General features: G+C 39.1%; 1 protein-coding gene across 1 annotated transcript in view; it reads left to right on the top strand.

Moving 5' to 3' along the window:
• Window positions 1-20,758, top strand: part of LOC310948958 (voltage-dependent calcium channel subunit alpha-2/delta-1) — a gene marked incomplete at its 5' end in the record, with an annotated part of 60,710 nt that extends 39,952 nt beyond the window's left edge. Inside the window, 21 exons of the mRNA XM_083916268.1 lie at window positions 4-78; window positions 3,234-3,305; window positions 3,613-3,684; window positions 4,360-4,421; window positions 4,835-4,911; window positions 7,503-7,563; window positions 7,657-7,748; window positions 9,427-9,508; window positions 10,038-10,100; window positions 10,698-10,801; window positions 11,282-11,371; window positions 11,479-11,546; window positions 11,657-11,695; window positions 11,924-11,995; window positions 13,186-13,338; window positions 13,572-13,624; window positions 14,024-14,079; window positions 14,241-14,370; window positions 15,874-15,986; window positions 16,690-16,772; window positions 20,632-20,758. Coding sequence (XP_083772394.1) covers window positions 4-78; window positions 3,234-3,305; window positions 3,613-3,684; window positions 4,360-4,421; window positions 4,835-4,911; window positions 7,503-7,563; window positions 7,657-7,748; window positions 9,427-9,508; window positions 10,038-10,100; window positions 10,698-10,801; window positions 11,282-11,371; window positions 11,479-11,546; window positions 11,657-11,695; window positions 11,924-11,995; window positions 13,186-13,338; window positions 13,572-13,624; window positions 14,024-14,079; window positions 14,241-14,370; window positions 15,874-15,986; window positions 16,690-16,772; window positions 20,632-20,742 — 1,728 coding nt within the window. The 3' untranslated portion in view covers window positions 20,743-20,758. The remainder of the gene's footprint in view (window positions 1-3; window positions 79-3,233; window positions 3,306-3,612; window positions 3,685-4,359; window positions 4,422-4,834; window positions 4,912-7,502; window positions 7,564-7,656; window positions 7,749-9,426; window positions 9,509-10,037; window positions 10,101-10,697; window positions 10,802-11,281; window positions 11,372-11,478; window positions 11,547-11,656; window positions 11,696-11,923; window positions 11,996-13,185; window positions 13,339-13,571; window positions 13,625-14,023; window positions 14,080-14,240; window positions 14,371-15,873; window positions 15,987-16,689; window positions 16,773-20,631) is intronic.
• Between the last annotated feature and the right edge of the window lie 968 nt (window positions 20,759-21,726).

Below are 21,726 nucleotides of genomic sequence, written 5' to 3'. Positions count from 1 at the left end.
CAGATTGGTCCAAATGGATACTACTTTGCCATTGATCCAAATGGATATGTCCTGCTGCACCCTAATCTCCAGCCAAAGGTATGACATATGGCCCTATGCTTTACTACATGTTGCTCAGCAGGTCCATGTCTTGAACTATTTTATTACATTCTGACTATTCCACATGGTTACACAATAATTGCTTGTGCTCAGCAAATAATACGCAGGCTAGTAGGTGATGCAGTTTCTTTTCAAACTTTTGCAAGTGGCATCACCTCATCAATTTTCATAAACATAATTTATTCTCTATTTAGAGTAAAACTTGATATCACCAGAAGAGATTGTGATTTAAAGTGAAAGTACTACATCCAAGAATATACAGTAATTGAATTTGCTCCACCATGGGAATGTATCATGATACCACTGCTTGTATTTCCCTATTTATGAAGATTAAGTTGTGTAAGATAAAAAGAGTAACAGGGTTTTTGTAGGGAAGCTTACCGTTCACAACAAGGCTCTTACAACAAGTGAAAATATAAAATAACATAATTAACATGTTGTCAAAGCACAATAAATCAAGTGTTAGGATGAAAGAGGAAGTTCTTACTCGTACAGGGAGTAGAGCGGTGAAAAACTGGTCTAAAAATAGTAAACAAGGTATGAAAAAAATAAGGCGATGGTGTAGTAGTTTATGGTAACATGACATGCAGAATATTTTTACTGTAAATGTCTACATATGAATGTCCTTCTGGTTTTCCCTTTTATTGTTTCTTTCTTTCGTTTTCATTTTCTCTCTCTGGAATAAAGGGGATTTTCTTCTTGTTTTTCGTCCCCTCACAATCTTTTCAAACCAGACTGAAACACTTAACATTGGTCAAAGCTGTGTGTGTGTGTGTGTGTGTGTGTGTGTGTGTGTGTGTGTGTGTAAAAATTGTTACTGAGTTGCAGCTGGGAGCGACAAAATATATATGTATTTGAAATCATGTTTTTCTTTGGTGGACTTTGAACCCCCACCAAACACACACACACACACACACACACACACACACACACACACACACACACACACACACACACACACAGACAAACATTATGACATTTTTGAAACACCAAAGTGCATCACTGTGCATCTTTTCATAACTTTCTTAGAAAAGGATTCAAAACAGGAAGCTCAGGCTCACTAATAAATATGCTGTCACTTTTCACGAGGTGAGACAAAGTAGAAATACTCTAGAAGTAGAAATAGTTCCAAAAGGTAGCAATGAGAGTTTTCTGTATTGTAGTCCCATTGGACTTTTATAGATATATATGTAGTCGTAGTCATTGTAGATAATTGTTATGTCTTGCAGCAGATGTGTTATGTTATGTTATGTGATCTTCAACCCTATGTCTAAATCCCCCCAAACAGAAGTGCTGGTACATTAATCTGCTTGTGACAATGATCGCTCTGGTCATGGAAACACTTTACAAATGTATGTTTTGTAATTGTGCAAATGTATGCATGTATAATGTATGGACATAAAGTGACCTTGTTGATAGCGAGGGAAAGTAAGTCATTCTTAATGGTCTATGACATTGGATAGTTTAGCATTAACTAATTAAAATAGAAATTTGATATCACTAATAATGTGACTTCAGGTCACTGAGAGCAAGCTGAGTGTTATAATACATAGTCAGAATTATCTCTATTAAAATGGAGTACTCGAGCAAGATAGCATTGTCATTTTGCTTTCCCACCAACCCTCTGTATTGTTTGTGTGTGTGTGCATGTGTGTGTGTGTGTGTGTGTGTGTGTGTGTGTGTGGGTGTGTACACTCATTGAATCAGCCAAATGGGAGTTGAAGTGAATGTTGATGGTGACCTTCGGCCCTTTGAACATGTCCCTCCTCTCTCTCTCTCTCTCTCTCTCTCTCTCTCTCTCTCTCTCTCTCTCTCTCTCTCTCTCTCTCTCTCTCTCTCTCTCTCTCTCTCTCTCTCCGAGGTTGATGTTTGTACATATTTCATATTCATAACACAAATCTACCCAGCTGCAGGAGCATTTTTATTTTGATCCCGAACCCGAGCTCACCTTACCAAATGTCTTTCTGACATATAGTATTCTCTCATTCTTTCTTTGTAATTGTGTTGCCCTTCTTTTCTCCCTCTTCATTAGTCATTTGATCTTCTTCTCTTCGCTGTTCGCACCATCCAGTGTTGTCATTTTTTCTCTTTTCATATTCTCTCCTGTTCTTCTTGTGTACGTTTGATGTTTCATTCAGTGTCGTACCTCTTGATCTCTTATTCTTTCTTTTCTCATTTTCACGCTGAGATGCTTCATCTTCACCATCTTCTTTTGCTGCTTCATTTCATTTATCTTACCATCAAATGTAAGGCACTCAACTCAGGCTTTTTAATTGATTATTTAGTTTATTGCTTATTTTTGTTTGTGTACTGATTCACATTTGATACCATTGTTACATTGAGAGATAAAGCATTTTGGGCTCACTGCTTGCATATGTCAACGTAAAAACAAGAAACTTTATACAAAAACACTAATATGCTCTCACTGCATCACCCCACATTTTTAAGTCACAGAGTGAACAAACGCTGAGGAGGACAGGCTGGTATCAGATTCCATGTACTGCTGTTTTATAGAGAAGCACTAGATTACTGCTACCATTTTATACCACCATAAAGCCACTCAGACGTATAGGGTTTTTAAGAGAGGACATTAATAGGGTCCAGTGTCACTTTTCATCAAATCTGATTCATCTGTGTCTGGTGTCCCAGATATGTTGTCAAAACGCTGCCATATGGTACCCTCTATTTTTTTTTATACCATGGATTTGATTGGATTCATGTGTTAGGATAAACGATTGTCACTGCTGCTGAAATGAATACAAAAGAACAATGTGGCTCAATAATTCCACAATAAGTCCACAATATGTTATTCCATGTAATGTCAGTACTAAGATGCAGAGGGATATTCCTCTCTAAGGCTGATTGCCATAGTAAAAACCAATCTCTGAATAACAACTGTAAAATGCTCTACTGGATTTTATACCTTTTTACTCTATCAACTCAGCAGTCTTTAGATAGAAGGATATGAAAGTGGGTTATACCATAATAAACTTTGTTTCTAGCCAAATGACTCAGGGTAAGCCTTGAGGGTTTTTTGTTCACATCGATCCTGCTATACTGTCATTAGGTTTGTTTGTGCGTAGTAATCTTAAATTGTGTCATCCTTCTGACTGAAATTACCTAATGTTCCACAGAATCCAAAATTCCAGGAACCTGTTACCCTCGACTTCTTGGATGCCGAATTTGAGAATGACATCAAAGTGGAGGTAGAGTGTCCAGATACATGGAAATCCCACCCCCCAACAAACACACACACACACACACAATACACAGACACGCATACAGTCAAGTTACAGAGGTGCGTACACATCCATGCAGGCATTCAGGTGCCAAATGTCTTGTGTCTCCTCATAAAGCTATCATGACCAGTCACTGCAAGTGATTTACATAGTGTCCCTAACTTGTTAGCATGAAGTTTTGAGACAAAATGTTTTCAATTCAGCTGATACTCAGTGAATCAGCTCCAGTGACACTTGAACTACATAGTGTCTGTTTCTTCATCTCTCCCTATAGATCAGGAGAATGATGATCGATGGTGATACAGGCGAACGCACCATTAACACTCTGGTGAAAACTCAAGATGAGGTAAGAGAGAATATTGGAACGAGCTTTACATGTTACACAGGAGTATGGTGGGGACCTGTAAATTAGTTTGACTGCTGTTGTAGAGGTTCTTATCATGTTTCTACTGCAGCTACATATTCTGCAGTAATGCTGCAGAGATGTTCTCAGACATTGTTAAATAGACAAACTGGGCAGAAAGCATATATTTTAAGTGCCTTTATCCACTGCAAAAAAGACAAAGTTACAGTTCTGTTCTGTTGGAGTAATATAAATATACTGTTATATACATTTCTAATATACATTTCTAAAAGATGTGAACCTTTTGTGTTCCACTTTTTTGTTCTTATTCTTGTCACAATACGTGTGCCAAGAACACCTCTTGCAGTGAGGACGGCTCCGAATATCCATCCATTGATACAAAGGAAATAAAAATAGAGAGAAAACACAAAGGAGCTTCAAATTATGTTAGACTTACTTGTTTGAGCAGAAATGTGTCTATATAATCTCAATTTTACCTGTTTTTTTTGCAAATGTTTTTAATTGGGATTTTCACATATTTTTGTAATAAAAAAACAAACAAAAAATGAATATATCCTTAAATATTTTTTGAACAAAAAGTAACAATATGAGCACTACTAACATTAACTTTACCAAGCAATTCTGAATGCCAGTTCCTGTGTGTATCATTTATGGCAGAGGTACATAGATAGAGGAATCAGGACCTACACCTTTGCACCGGTCAATGGAACAGATTACAGGTGAGCCATCTCTGCAATTTTGTAATATTTCATTCTAACTCATTAAGTTGTCTCTATGTCACTTTAGACAATTCACTGCCACCAACGACTCAGAGAAGTCCAGTCCATGAAGGACACTATTTTAGCCAACAGGGGTCACTGTCTTGTTTCTAGCAGCAAGCTCTGCTTGGTTAATGGGAAATACATTTAAGAGATTAAGAGAAAAGTGTGCCTTTCTGAAAAACATGGAAACCTTAATAAGTTATGCATATTCTTTTTTTGATTGATATAAAGTCCTTATAATCACATGCAAGCAGAGCATTTTGGAGAACATTGCATGTTTTGAATGGCCTTTTAGTTTCAGTTTCCTAAAACAAATAATCAAACACTCAAATGTTCTGTCATCAGCGTGACTGTGTTTGTCTTTTCGGCAGCCTGGCTCTTGCTCTTCCTAAATACAGTGAACACTTCATTCAAGCTAAACTGGGGGGGGACCTGAAAAAAGCCATGTGTGAGTATAGCATGCACCCTTATAATAAACAAATGTGCAAACAAATCAATCAGATTTCATTTGCCTGGTGCCTCACAACCAACTCCCATGCATACTTTCTTTGGTTCGTACTCTTGAGTGTCTCCTCTTGATTTGTATTACTCGCTCCTAGCTGGAACCACAGCCACTCCTTTGTATTTGCTGCTCACATCAGCGGATCCCCATGGTGCTTCTCTTTTGTAGTATAACCCACTGGTCAGTCGACCCGCACTCCCACACCCACACTCATCCACATGCTTTCCTTCTCCCACACCCAGCCCAAGCACTAGATCTTTTGATCTTGTCTGTATTTTTGCTCTTCTCTCCTTTCAACCCTCTTCAGGCTCTTGGCTCAGGAGAAGATAAAACCTCTGTCACCTCCTCTCCCTGCTCATTATCGCCTCTCCTACCATACTTTTTTCCCTGTTATTCTGCATTCATCCCTTTTCGCTATGTTTCAGTGGTCCATTCCATCTCTTTACCTCCCTGTCCATAAGTCCATCTTTTCTTTCCTAAATTCTTTACGGGGTAACATGCTCCCCGAAGCAGACAGGCTCTGGATTGTTTTCTCTGTCTGTCTCTGTTTTCTTCTGTCTCTCTATCTAATCTGTAAACCTGTCCTCACCTCCTTCTCTTTGTTACTCCTAATATCCTTCTCCCCTCCCCCCTATTTCTTTTTCTTCAGCTTTTTCTTCTTTGTTGTGCTCTCAAGGCTGCCTGACTGTATACACTTACATCTTACGCTGTCATAACAGCTTAGAACATAGCTAATAATCACAAGGACAAAACTCTTTCATATACACACAAACTGTATGTGTCCCTCTTTGTACAATTCATTGCATTTTGATTCTGATGCAAGTTATTCTCTCATGTCCTGCTTTCACACTGGAATCTTACAGCTTCAACCTGGGGCAAGTACTCATTATCATGTGTGTTCTGTCTCCATCTTGTCATGTGATGCTCTTCCATGTTTGTCCTCTATGTGCATGATTACATATGGATGGATGGATAGATGCTTAATCATGGCTTTATAGATGGATAGGATGGATAGTCACTGTGATCAAGGGATAAAATTAGAAGAAAAACACCGGAATCAGCACATAACCATCTGGCTTTAGTGAATTTGTCATACCTTTGATGTGACACCACAAAGCATAAACGGCTAATGGAGCAGTTATTCCAACAGATGAGATTTTTAGTGTTTCGGCCTCTCTATCACTCTTTCTCTGCCATAACGAGTCTGTCACTGTGCCATAAAGACTGTCAGAACGTTTACAGGCCTGTTAAAGAAAGTAACACACCATGCCTAGCTGCCTCGGAATACTCCAATAGGGAGTTTGGGACTCTGTAGTTCTCTGTACAGCCATATAGAGTTTCACACTGGAGCCAGACCACCAATACCTCGATCCATCTTACCACTTTCCTGCAGTAGGTGGTTCCTGCAGCCACTTGTCCTCCTAATACATTATAGAGGATCCTAGTCTAAAGGGTGTGATGGATGGACATATTTTCATCCATAAAGTAGAAAATGCTGCATGCACTGAATAAATGACCTAATACTGAGGTTGAAGAGGTGGTGACAGAGAAGTAAAGAGCAAGAAAAAAAAGAGAAAGAATGCATGGTGTGGAACGCAATTGGACATAGAGACACCCTGCCCAGTCTATAGAGACAGAGGGAAAATGAATCTGCCTGTTATGTTTTATGTGAAGGACATTGTTTCATCCTGCACCAGATTTCTAAGACCCCGAGGAAACTCGGCGCTCAGTACTTTTTTTTCCGCAGACTTCACCACACGATTTAAGATTACTCGATATCTTTTAAAGGCAATGTCCAGAATGTCTTCATTTTAAGAGACAAGTGAATGATGGCCATCCATGCCTGTAGTGTCATTTATAAGATAAGAATTACCAGACACTATTTTAAATGAAATCCAGAGCCAGGGCGGACATGGCATAGAGTGGATCGATTTTTTGTATTACTACTGTATGTTTATGTGTGGTTTCCCTCGCATGCCACTATCATCTCTTGTTCTGAATCCCTGGAAAGTGCGCTCAATCTATTTTAAGTTTGTATAATAGATATTCTTTTACTGCAGCACAATGTTTTATAACCTACTGTTGGAAATATTTCCAATTTTCAGCATTTGTCAGTTGATGAATGTATTTTTATAACGCTTTGTCTTGCTTGCTTTCTCCTTTCCTCACCTCTGTCTCTCTGGGGTTATTACAGGGCAAGAAGGCAAGTCTTTTTCACTGAATTATTCTCTCATAACTCCTCGCTGCACCTCCATCCACACTCTCTACCTGAATCCATCACCTCATATTGCATCAATATTTTATGCGTATCTGCGTGTGTGTGTGTGTGTGGGGGGGGGGGGGGGGGGGGGGGGGTCATGTACTGTGTCTATTAATTTAGATTTGATATGGCCATCCACTTGTCGAGTGTTTTTGGATTCATATAGTCATCTCAAAGCACAAATACCAGAGCATTTTCATTTTATAAAAAGCTGTATGGAATATTCACAATCTTATGAGCCTTAATCAGGTGTTTTTTTTTGTTTTGTTTTCAAAAGCCATGGAAACCATACAGCAGGAGAGGTTTGATGAGTTTGGTTACACCTACATCGCTCCAAGGTGAGTGATCTTGACACTCTCATACAACCCACTTTCACTGTAAAGTAACAAACAAAGGGCTGAGATTGAAACTGATCAATACTGTTCCTTCAGGGAGTACTGCAAAGAGCTGAAGTTGTCAGTCAACAACACCCAGTTTGTCCTTGACTTCAGCCAGTACATTGAAAGAAACACTCCAGATGCATGTGAGTCTTGCATCTTTTTCACTTGACACATTTACACAGGTTTTGATGTCAGTTTGCCGCACTGTTTTTATTCATATGAGTATTATTATACCACTGACCCACACAATGTCACCTAAATCAATATACAGTGTGTTTTATCGCTTTGTGTGCAGTGAGGAAAGTGTACATGCAAAGTATGGTTTTACTGTAAGTCATGACAGAGCTTTCCACTCTGATATCATAATGGTCAGCATGTGAAGGTCAGAGCATTACTTTCGTCATTAGATTAGTGTGGTCTAAGCAGAGTGACATCAGCCTGATCGACTGAGTTTCCTAGAAGCTCGATGTTGTCATGCTACACAATGACTCATGGTGCTTGATTTGTCATCATCTAATGGATATCCCTCCCTAGTATGGCTTACCACCATCATCCCGCTAATGGATCTAGGTATCCTTGATCCATTTGAACCGAAGGTCAAGCTATATGAATATGCATTTATGCTTTTCTTGTTGCTGTTTGTGAAGTATTAAACTGGTTTCTCATGTGAGCTTTGAACAATATCAGGTGAATAAGCTGCAGACATTGGATGACATGCATTGTCTCATTGACATACAGTGCATGTAGCACAAAACAGGAGATTGTCCTTATCAGACGCATTCTTACTTCCAGTTCATAATTCGGTCATAAACAACTGAATTTGTCTGATGATTTTGGCGTTGGCCCGTACTGACATAAGTTCTCAGACATTTAATCTCTCCAGTAAGACATTTCCGTACACGTATTTCACATGACATTCTACTCACCTATCACTATCTGCGGGTTACCGTTTTCAAAATCCCCTTCGCTATGGAAAACAACAACAGCAACAACAATCTCCGAGCTAGCAACATACACACTGAAAATGGTTTAGACTTTGACTTTTGGCAAGAATTGGTATTTTGCAATAAGGCAGGCGTGCTCTGTTCTTTAGGTGCATGGTTGTAAAGATATTCAAAGAAAATGGGTTTTATCCTGTGCTAGCACCTGTGACTCGTTTAAATAAATATAAACAATCCTGAGCGTTTTTCCCCCTGTAGTAGGATGATAATTGGTGCATAATGGTCTTAAGTCTCTATAAAAACGTATTGACATGATTTAAAACAAAACTCAAGGGAAGCTTTATTGAAAAACTAACTAACAAATATTTTTTGAAAAATATTTTTTTTTTGACAATGGGGTTTAAATTCAATACCTTGGCATCATCTCCCCAAACTCTTCTAAAACTGCAACAGCCAATCCTTCACAAAGTACTTCCTGCTGTCTAACTGTCTAATACTCACTCAGAGAAGACCTACAAAAACATGTCTCCCTGCTGGAAGATTTCCTAACAAGTGTCATGAGATCAATGTTTTTATTCCTCCTTTATCCAGGGAGAAGATTTGGCTGAACACACCTGCTTTTTTTCAGCCTGACTTTCACCTTCAGACACTTAATCACTTGTCTCCTCAGTATTCATACTGCTCACCAGTGAACAGACCTGCTGAAAAATAATGCTGGGCTAAGTGCATTGCTCACTGGCACATCAGTAGTGAGCCAAAATGTGTAGCATTTTCTTCATATATTTGTAATTGCTTCCATTGCCATATCACACTACTAAATACTGAAACTCTTGTTATAATGTCTGCAATATGTAAAATGTATCTTTTCTTTAATGCACAGGTAATGTGTCCCTGGTGAATCGACTACTCTTGGATGCAGGTCTAACAGCTGAACTGGTTAAACTTTGGAACGAGCAGGAAGTGTGAGTGCCAAACCTTTCTGCTCTTTTTACCTTGCACTACTTATCTGGGCTTATTAAAAATAAGTGTTTCTTCATAAATGGAAATCTGTGTTGCATATGCACACTGTTGCTCTGATCATTTCGTGCACAATTTACTGACTGAGTCAATTTTATGTTATTTCGTGTCTATTCCGGGAGATTTGATCATGTCTAACTATTGAAACACAATGAAAGCAAAATGCTGAATGCATATCACACCCAACCATACCAAGCTCTGCCAAGACATGCTGTTTTCCTAGGAAAGTAAAATAATGACATCAGTGTGTTTCCTTTCATGGTATGCCCACTTGTCTGAAATAATCTGAACACAAATTTACACACACTGCAGGGTATCTGTTTAACATTAGGACACATAGAGGCATGCGACTGTGGGCATAAAACAATTTGTGTCATGTCTGCAGCTTGGTCTCACAGTTCACAAATACTTTCTAATATTTGTCAGTGAGATTGGCTTTGATGTTTGATTGGCTGTTGTTTTCCATGTTCTCAGGGATGGGATAGTGGCCAGGTTTGTAGCCACAGATGGAGGAATCACAAGAGTCTACCCAAGAAGGTACTCTCCCTGCTCTACTCAGTTTCACTTCTAGCATTAGCACTGGTGTCGTGAAACAGCATGGCAAGCTTTGTCCAAATATCTGGTGGTGTAAATGTGTAAAATGAAAATGGATACAGACTGTAATGCTCTTAGGTGGAGCGCTTTTGGCTGCTTTACTCACCTGCCCCACTGGGTTATTTTCCAGAACATGGAGGATTAGACACTTTCAGCTGAACTCCCAGAGCTTGCCAAGCCAGTAGAGGACATGGGTCGAATCCACACATCCAGCAGCCAAACGCAGCTCATTTTCCTCAATTTCCTTACTGCTACTTTTGTCTAAACTAAATTTGGGGGCTCGGCTTGGTCAGAATATAATATTCCAACTGAAGATGAATGCATATTCCTCCTGCCTATAAAACATAAAATACAGTCAGTTATTGCCTTTAGTGAGATCACACCCTTGACATATATCAAGTGAATTGGGTGTGACTCTTACTGTGATGACTAACATTTGGCTAGAGATTAAAATTGTTCAGATAGATCAAACAAATTTGCTTGCTTTTATGGATATAATGGTCCATATAGAATATTTTGTGACTATAATGTTTTTTGTAGTGCTGGGGAGGAGTGGACTGAGAATCCTGAGACATACGAGTCCAGCTTCTACAAAAGGACCCTGGACAATGAAATTTATATTTTCACAGCTCCATCTTTCAACTGTAAGTTTTCTAAAAGGTTGGAATATGTGTATGTGTGTGCACTTTTGTACGTACGAGGATCTTCAATGTGATCTGGCAATGAGCCTATCCTGCTCTCTGCCTTTGGACGTCATCCCAATCCCACTGGCAAAGATCACACTCTCAGGCCTCTGATATCACTCTATCCTTCTCCTTTTCCCGTTGTGTCTTTCAGCGCTCATTCCCTCCCTCCCTCCCTGTATACTTCCTGTTATCTCCACTGATCTCTCTAACAGACATCAGGACAGGCAAACGTCAGTGTAATGTAGCTGAGCTTTCAGCTACATTTGACTGGATTAACATATGTACTGGCCTCACAGACTCCACTACACTTAAATAAATTACAAGCAGCTAAAAATGCATGTAATTTCCTACAATGGATAGCAATTATTCCAACATGATTTAAGTTAAACTGCCGTGAGTATTCTCTATCTTCCCTCGTGTACCTCTTCTCAATTGCAGCAGAGGGCAGGGAGCCTGTTTCTGAGTCAGGTATCCTAGTGAGCAAAGCAGTGGACATCACGATTGATGAAGTCACGCTCAAGCCAGCTGGTCAGTCTTGCTAATCCCAGATTGATTGCGTCTTTTGATGCAACATAATAGAGAGGACTCGAAAGTTGAAACTTATACATCTGCCTGTTTTGTGGTTTGTTCTATAGTGGTGGGAGTGAAACTTAACGTCTCATTCTGGATGAATAGTTTCATGAATGCTACACTGAAATTGAATGTAAGTTGTGTTAATCAAGTATCATTGCATCATATATACAGTCATTAACACCTTTTTAATTGGTGTATAATACTAATTTCTTGTCTGGTTCATTTTTATTAACCTCTTAGTGCAAGGATGAGATCTGTGGCTGTCTGAGGAATGACAAGGTACAGCAATGCAGTTTATTGAATCTAATCTGAGATCTTTTTGTTTATTGTCTTCTCTAAAATGGTGTTCCCTTACCATGGCTGTGCTGACAGCTTCAATTAGAAATTGAAAACTATTATGAATAGGATTTGCCTCTAATATATTAATGTATTCAAGCTTGATTAGAGTCTCTCTTCAAAATACTTTTTTTATGGTACTTTTACACTATGTATCTTTTTACTTTACAGCATGTAGACTGTGTGATCCTGGATGACGGGGGATTTCTTCTTATGTCCAACCAGGATGAGTATGTCACCCTGGTGAGTTACCAGTACATGATAAACCACCACACAATACAACATCTGTAGTCACACGGTCAGAAAAGATTAAATAAAAGAGCCAGCATTCATATTTATTACTTTTCTCTACCTTTTTACATACCTTTGCTCCTATTTGTCACAGGGATCTATCTATCTCATATACAGGTCAAATAAAGCGCTCATGACTCAGCTAAGTTATGGGGAATGGCCTGTTAGCTGTGATCTATTTGAAAGCTCTTGTAGGACAGCAGTACATCCATGTCTCCAAGTAAAGCACAAGCTGCTGGAGGAGGATCAAAGGGAAGGTCCTGATGGTTTTTTGTCAGTCATGGAAGCTTTAGTGAAGTGAGTCCCCTGTGTATGCAAGAAGTCAGTTAACTCCACTTTTTCAGGCTGCTTTAGGCCCCTGTGTGTCAGTGTTAGGACATGCAGTGGGTCTGGAAACATTACATGTCAGTCAAGACAGAACATCTGCTGCCTTTGATCCATTCTACCATCACAGTGTCTGTTATACAGTGTATGTTCTTCAAGCATTTGAATAAGCAGACTCCTATGATACATTGTTGGGCTCGTGCAGAAACGTTGTAGCCCTAGAATAAGCTTATTCATCCCAATGAAGGCTGCCACAATAAAAAAAACAAAGACCAATCACCCAATTGCTCATCCGCCAGGTGTCCAGCTACTTGTGAAACTACAGAGTGACCTGTTCTGACTGTAATCATAGGATTATCAATATGCTACCTTAATGTTACACAGGCTTCACCTTTAAACAGGTCTTTTGGTTCGGCGAGCAAAGTCTCACCGCTGTTTCAAAACCTGCTGTGACACTGACAGCGACATAACATCAACACATATAGCAGGTGACACTGGGGCACACCACCCATCGCCACCTATTCGAACTGCTTGATCAAAGGGTGAAAGGACATGGCAGTAGACACAAAGTGAAGCGTGACAGGTTGGCTGCCTTCTGTTTATAGAGGCTGCCACAGAACGGTTGAATGGGAACCCTGATTGGTTAAGCACTGATGCGAGGCAGTGATTGGCTAAGACTATAAAGCCCTGTCAGAGGAGATAGTACACAGCTGTATTTTTTGTTTGTATAAGCAGAGTCTTACACTGCTTTTATTGACAGGTTTTCTTGTTTGTTTGTTTGTTTGTTTGTTTGTGTGTGTGTACGTGAACTCGTGTAGATAGGTCAGTTCTTTGGCGAGGTGGATCCTGTGCTAATGATCAACCTGGTAAACACCTCCCTGTACTCCCTCAACAAGACCTATGATTACCAGTCCGTTTGCGACCCAGAGAAAGACAGCAAGGCTGCAGCAGGACCCCGCTCCGTCTATGTGGTTAGAGATTCACTCACAATAGCTATCTTTCTCTCTTATAATTACTGTTTACACATTTTTAGATTTACATTATTTTACATGGTAAAAAGGCAAAAAAGCTTTGATTATGGATTCTTATATTTTCAAATATATAATTTAAAAAATCATGATTCATGACAGAAATTGCTCTTTCTTCATACCTATCCACTTTATTTTGGCAATGACTCTGACTTTCTTCCCCTGTCCTTTTCCAGCCTACCATTGCAGACATGCTTAGTATTGGCTGGTGGGCTTCCAGTGCTGCCTGGTGAGTGTGTGGTTCTGTGTTTTCTGTCTTCCACTTTTTTGTGTTTGTTTGTTTGCGTGTGTGTTTAAGAGTAGGAGTACATTTGTACTGTGGGGTGGGAGTTTGTATGGGAGTGGGCTTGCATGTTGTTGAGAGATGAAGCTGACTGTGTCAGTGCAGGACAAGGGCAGTTACACAACTTTATACTGCATCTGTACGACTGTCCAACTGCAATATAACCAGCTTTTAAAACAGAATGACTGATACTTCCATTGACATTTAAATCACAGATGACTCTAGCTTTGAACAGACGTCTGGCTGTAATTAAAAAGTGTTTGGTTGTTCAATGTAAATAAATTAAAGATGGCCTATTGACTCATCCATGTGACTCATTTTGTTTTTTTAATTCTCTGTGTCTAGGTCGATACTCCAGCAGCTTTTCTTTGGTCTCATGTTTCCCAACCTTCTCGAGGCAGGTGAGTAACAAAAGCTGTGATTGTGCAAAATGTAACCATAAGCTTTATTTAGATGAGAAAACAGTATTTGACAACCTATCTCTTAATTTGAAAGATTGCGATCACACCGCTTTCTCACTAATCTTGTCCAGTGTTGTTCTTTATTAAACCTGTGTTTCCAGCGGAGTCAGCAGATAATGACATACCAGATGCCATGTTTAAGGAAAGTTGCATCACGGAGCAGACTCAGTACTTCTTTGACAATGAAGAAAGATCCTATTCAGGCGTCCTGGACTGTGGAAACTGTTCCAGGTATGTGGGTGTTCTGTCATATGTGTACAAACTAAGGATGCACCTGTGAAATTCTGGGCCGATACTGATACTGATACTGATACTGATGTTTCAATTAACACATTTTATAACACACTTACACTATCTTTGAATGAGATATCAAATTCAATCATACAAATTCATGAAATAAACTTTTAACTGATTCTCCTTAAAAGCCCTTTTAGCTGCTATACAACTAAAATGACCTACTCAATGATTTGATTGGGATTTTTCAGTACTTACACAGCCCAACAAAAACATTTTGTGTAACATAAATTAAATGTAAATGTAAAAACCATTCCAAATATAATACATAATATACATAAATAATATATATAAATATTTTATCCTGGGAGTGTAACACTGCTTTTATCGAATTAAAATCGTTGTCATCCATTGTGCAGTGAGGCTAAGCATACTTCCAGGGCTAGCACCCACATTTTATATATATATATTCAGTAATGTTAGCTTAGTGACTGTCCTCCAAAGTGGAGAAAGGCTATGACTGAACTCCATCAGCTTGTTAGTAATCACTTTAGCTTTGGCGCTGTCCATGGGAATTGTTCTCCCCTTCTCAAATCCTGTGGTCATTAAGGACTGTGTTATGCTGGTGTTTATGTGCTTCCTCTCTTCTGCAGTAGCAGCATATGCTCGCTGTTTTATCTTTAATTGTGTTGGAATAATCATTTTATTTGCCGATAACTGTCAACAAGGCGAATATTGGCCGATTCGAATGCTGATCCCTACAACAAATCTGCATGGCTACCCTTTTAGTGGCTCTGTCCTCTCATGGTGTAAATGGGTTGCATTATTTAAGATTTTCCATCTTTTACTCTATCTTCTTCCCGGACATCCTTCTCTTTAATGGTCTGCAGGGATGGGTCCAGAATACTGTTAGTTTCCTGGCCTCTTTCTGTTTTCCAGCCTGATTTCAGACAGCTGTGTTCTGATGAGGTTTGATCAGACGCAGATTACCTTGATCCATCAGTGACCGGAATTGCAGAGGGAAGCACAAAAGCTCTTTTATCTGTTTTTCTTCCTTCGCTCTCTGGCTATACTTCAAACTCACTAATACACACGTTCACAGACCACTGCACATCCACTTTGCCCAGAACTCTTTTTGTGTCAATTTGAGCTGTCGGAGGGGGTTAAATATGTCTGTAATTACTGGGTGTTATGAGTCCCACGTGTCTGGTGCTTTACCCCCAAATGTTAACAACTGTAGACACAGAAACTCTCTTGACTACTAGAGGAGAGAAGAGGTATGAATGTGTACTGTATATATGTGCACAAATGGGCACAAACGTAACTGTGTGTGCATACCGAATATACTGTACACTTTTATATAGAAATACATATTGTATATAATTTGTTATTGCATGTAAATTGGAGCTTTAGGATATCTTTAGACAACAGGTATATAACTGTATGAATACTGTATACACTGTTTACCACTATGTGCGTCTGGGCATGTGTGCTTTCTAGGATGTATCGTGCAGAGAAGCTGCCAAACACCAACCTAGTGTTCCTGATCACTGATGCCAAGGCAACATGTTTGTCCTGTGACCCCAGGCCGCTACGTCAGGCTGAACAACCCTGTATCCTTTCACTCAACTCGTAAAAATCGAACATAGAGTCACACTTCCTTTTTACTTTCCAGCCCTCCATCCATCACCCTTATGACAGGGGGGCTTTAAACTCTCAATACAAGGACACACACCTTAAGAGTTTGCAGTAGGTCCCCCCTGAATGTTCACGGGTGAATAGTAAACCAGATGCATAGCATATGAAAGCCTGTCTCATGTTACTCCCAGATTAAATTTCTTTGTTTTAATTCATCTGGGCTGCATGTTGCCATCAGGATGAATTAAGGTTAAGAGAAAATATATATATATATATATATATATATATATATATAATGCCTGATACGTACCTTTGTTTAGTCCAGGATATACATTGTATAGATTTGTAGCTTCCTACTGGTATAACAGTACAATTGTCATCATCAAAGGTCATCACGATGGGGTCACAAGGGCCTCCTGTGACACACACAAACACTGACACCTGCTACAATGCACACATGCTGCTTTAGCACAGTAAATATACATAAATGCATAGGGCCTAATGATAAGCATGAGCTTAAATGTCTTCAGAAGAATACAGAATACAGAACTGCAGAACAGCAAATATCTGGGGAAAAATATATCAAGGTATTTCCAGCCAAAGTTGTTGCCTGTTGTTTAAAGTGTTAAATGTTCACCGCTGACAGCAGATTGCTTTTTCCTGAGAGTGTCTGTTCAGCTGAAGGTCCAGATCCATGCGAGCTGGCACAGAATCCTAGATACCGCAAAGGGCCGGACGTGTGTTTCGACAACAATGAAAACGTAAGACATGACCACACATGTGCCTCTATGCAGGGAACATTGCAGGAAACAGCTCTATTAGTTGGGCTTCACAGTTGGCCTCTGTTAATTCTGTCTGGATTTCATCAGCATTCTCTAGAGGTTCAAAGCACTGCTTGGTCTTTCACTCGGATTCACACTTGATATATTAATTCAGTTTCTTTTGTTATTTATCAGTTTATTATTATTTTTATTTCATGATTTCTGCATGCAATTGTCACAATTGTCTCAGTTGTTTTTAATTATTTTTGTTTTACATTACCTTTCTACTCATAATTTGTCATTCTTGTTTTATGCATCCCAATGGCTGCTGCTCTTGTCTGGTAGGATGAGCCCTTGTGCCCAATCAGCAGAGGTTCTACATTGAGCCCCACATCTCTTTTGTTGTTTCTGGTGTGGATTCAGGGTCAGTGTACTCCCAGAGCTTCACGCAGGCTTATGAACCACTATTTTTACTGTTTCTGGGCCATCACAATGTGCTTCACAAGGGCACATCAGGCACTTTGATGTGATGTAAATGTAATAGTTGTTTCTTAATATTTCGTATGTAATATTTGCTGGGTCATTACGTATTTAATCTACTTTACAACTATTCAAACACCACCCATCCCAGTTACATTGACTCATACAGTATATACATTATTTCTATATGTTTATATATTTTATGCTGTATTTATGCATTCATATACATTCAAATAATTCGAAGAAATTGGCCTTCTAGGACTAAGTCAATAACACACTTTAAAAACAAACAGTTGAAAATGTGACTTTGATGTCATTCTGACCCCACTGCATTGTTAAATTAATTACAAATAAAGTTGATCGTAAAAAGAAAAGTGTGCCCACACAGGAGCCAGGAACATAATCAAAACTAACATGGAGGACAGCAGTGAACTAGGGATAGTGACGTTTTAGACCTCATTAGTATTTGGGGTTCCACAATTAAGCCATAAAGTCCTACGATACCTGTTGCCATTGCCATGTTCGCAATAATGTGGTAAAGATCCCATATTGTAAAAAAGTTTTAATTTCCATTTCTTTTTCAATTTTAAAGCAGGTAGAGCTCAATCCACAGAGAAATGCAGACAGCCTGTATTTAGAAACTGTGCCTTTAAACAAGCTTTCAGGCCTCCACACAGTTGGGATGTATTTCTATCTCTGTAACAGTATGCTACATCTTTCTTTGGCATCTTGTTATTTTTTCCTGTTTACCCCAACAGATGGAGGGCAGATTAAATCTTGGCAGTTAAAAGCGTTAAATCACAACACCATAATTCAATAATACAGTACAAAACTATGTATAAACATATCTGCAGCCATAATCTTTTTATTTATTCAATGCTTTGTTAACTACAAAAAAAACATCCAATTGTACGGATGTTTTTTTGTCTAAGACTGAGAGGTCTTTTAAAGTTTAAGGGATTGCAATGCGATATTAAGACCTCATACAGTAGCAAATGGTAGTGGTTATGTAGATTTCCTTGCAGAAATCACATGGAAGTTCATGTGTTGTACCATTCGAGGTAAATCCCCTCCTAAAACAAAGGAGCAAGGTGGATAAGTTGTGTGAGATCATTACATCATCACCCAACTCCAAACAGTTTATAGGAAGTCTAAATATTTGGAAAAATGATTTCCCATTTATTTGTAAACTCAGCCTTTCTTTGTGTTCTAAAGGCACAGAGCACACACATAACAGGACACTAATTCATGTGCCTGTGTGTTTATATTGTGGAAAGACTGAGTGCTGAGAAGCTAAGGGAAGGACGGGAATGGCTGAGGAAGTAGATGAACAAAGTAAAAGTAGGCTGCGTCCCTTTTCCTTTTTCCATCTGTCCCATTACTTTTGGCTCAGCTCCTTATAGGAAGACAGTTTGTGGCCAGGCCAGTCCATTTCATCACTGGAGTAAACAGAGGAAGCTCCTCATGGCTTTCCTGCCCTTTGAATACAGAAGACTCCCACCAATTGCTCCCAGGTCTTTGGCTTGCATGGATATCCGGAATACTCCCATCAAATACAATAAAGCCACACAGTGTCATAGGCGGGGGCATGCACATACACACACATGCATGAAAAGCAGAATGAGGCCTGGAACACCTATATAACTCCAGCAGAGCATTAAAATAAATAGTACATTTTGGGAAATACGCTTGTTTGCATTATTGCTGAGATTTAGGCTGTTCACACTGCAGGTGTATTTGTTTTGCTGTTCACATTACGTCTTTGAATGTGGCCTGTCTACGGATTGCTGTGTGAACAGCTCACGCTCCTGAAGTGATCCACATGCGCAGTTGATCACTGATGACATTTACGGAAGCGAACATGGCAATGGCAACCGGTATCGTAGGATTTTATGGCTCAATGCACCAAAGTGTCACCCCAAATACTAATGAGGTCTAAAACGTCAATATCCCTAGTTCACTGCTGCCCTTCATGTTAGTTTTGATTCTGTTCCTGGCTTTTTTTTCAATCAACTTAATTTTTAATTAATTTATAGTGTAGCACGGGTCAGAATGACATTAAAGACGCATTAAATGCGGCCTGGTTGTTCAAATTGCGGTCGCATTAAAAAAAATCCGATACGTCTACGATTCAGTACCACATTTAAAAGTGGCCTCATTCTGATTCGAAAATGTCACATTCAATGCGACTTGTGCTGGTCACACTGTCGAAAGCAAATCAGATATGGATCACATATGAGCAAAAAAATCAGATTCAGGTCACTTGTAACTGCAGTGTGAACATAGCCTAAGAGGAGAAGATGCTCAATGCCATGCTCACTGTACAGTACACTGTAAAGCTACCACCAGCAGCCAGTTACTTACTTAAGCACAAAGACTGGAAACAAGAAAACAGCTCACCTGGCTCAAAACATCACATATTTCCTGTAAAACAAATTTTTACATTTCAGTTTTTGTAGAGATTTAACAAAGATATATAATGTGGTAAAGATCCCGTATTGTGAAAAATGTTGAATTTTTATTTTCGATGTCTTTTTCAATTTTAAAGCAGGTAGAGCTCAATCCACAGAGAAAAGCACACAGCCTGTATTTAGAAACTTAGAAACGATTTCAGGACTTCCACACAGTCGTTTGTAGATATAAAGTGCTACAACAGTGCCGTTACAGTCATTCCCCAGCTGCAATGACGATGCAGAGATGCCAAGATTGCATATGCAAAAAAAACAGAAATGCTGACCAGACAGGCACTAAATTGGAGTGTTTCAGACAGAGGGTGAATACAGGAATATTCTGAAAGGCAGTATGAGAAAAATAATGTTTTTTGAACATTAATGTATGTACAAACATGTCGTAGAAACCACATGTATGCACCTGAAAACAACATAATAGCATGATATGTCCCCTTTAATGGGAGCTTTAGTGAGCTTTTGAGCTTTTGTCAGCTTAGAACACAGCCATGCTAGCTCCCTTTTCCAGTCTCTTTGCTAAGCTAATCTAACCATCTCCTTGTTCTAGCTTTATATTTATGAGACATGAGATGACATAAATAAGAGTAAGAAAGTGAATAATCATATTTCCTAAAATGTACTATGAATTATGCTTTTAGGTAGGCTTAGGTATATACATACAAGACAACACTGTAGGATATATTATGATAGGATACCATAAGATAAAATAAGATAAGATGCAATACAATCATGAACTGCTCATTTTATAATTCAATTCTATTTAACTGTATCTCAGACATATACTGTAGGTCCATATAAGGTGTATTGTAAGTAGCGCAAGTTTGTAGTAGATTAGTAGGTAGTCGTAGTAGAGCTACTGGAGGTAGGAGAAGACTGTTTATTGTTTGATTGACAACTGATTTGTCCAACAGGAAGATGATTCTGATTGTGGAGGTGGGACCCGCCTAGGCTCGTGTCTTTGGCCAATGATTGGGCTCCAACTACTGCTGCAGTGGCTCATCGCATCTTTACCACACTCATGACCCCTACACACACACACACATACACACACACACACTGATCATCATCTCATCCCACAAAAGGCCAGAGGACACTCCAGTTATGCCATCCACGTTGTATGCAGAGTATTTGCAACAAGGCATTTTGTTTACTGAAGTCAGTATCATTATTTCCATTACCAATGCCAAAGGTTGCTCATTCATTTCCTCCCATTTTCAAAAACAGAGAAACATTAACTGTGCTCAGTTGCACTCATTACCATGATATACGCTCGTATGGTGCAAGAGTAAGAGCTAACCAAACCCTTTAATTCTGCCTCATTTGTTTCTCTGATTTATTTAGCGGAGGTTGAAGAGTCCCACTATGCCAACTAAATATCATTCAAAGACTGTATGTTCACTGACAGTGTTGATTTGTGTAGTCAGTATTGTTTGTTGCTTATTATACTTATTGCGTATCAATCCTTATGCTGTAATGATTGTTTATTTTTGGCAACCTTTGAAGAATATCCCTTTTGTTCAAGTGTTTTTAAATGTACTGTACCTATCTATTTATCTATTTAATTTTTTTGTACTCAATCAACTAGCATTATGCGACAAGCTGGGTGTTGTATTGTAGCAGCATGTGCTCAGTACAGAGCTAAAGACAACACCAGTACTCTGACACCAAAGCTCACACAGAACCAAGGACCACAGATACACAACACTACAGAGATCCTGCAGGCTAGTTTATTTTAAGATTTCTCAGATGTGGGTGTATATCAGTATTCAAGTTACGACATTAGCTAGATAGATAACATATCTGAGATACCTCGCTGAGGAATAAGTGAGATCATGTGAATCAAACTCTATTAGGATATTACAATATGTTTGTACTTGGTCTGACAGCTTTGGTTGTCTTCGATTCAATGCATCAAATCCCCAGTGCCTACGTAGTAGCTCGAACAGTCTGTTATCTGAATGAAACAATAATTTAGAGTTGTATTCTTACCATGTATGCTTCTATGT

Source organism: Echiichthys vipera (assembly GCF_963691815.1).
Source record: "Echiichthys vipera genome assembly, chromosome: 7".
NCBI lineage: Eukaryota > Metazoa > Chordata > Actinopteri > Perciformes > Trachinidae > Echiichthys > Echiichthys vipera.
This window is presented reverse-complemented; position numbering and strand designations above follow the sequence as displayed.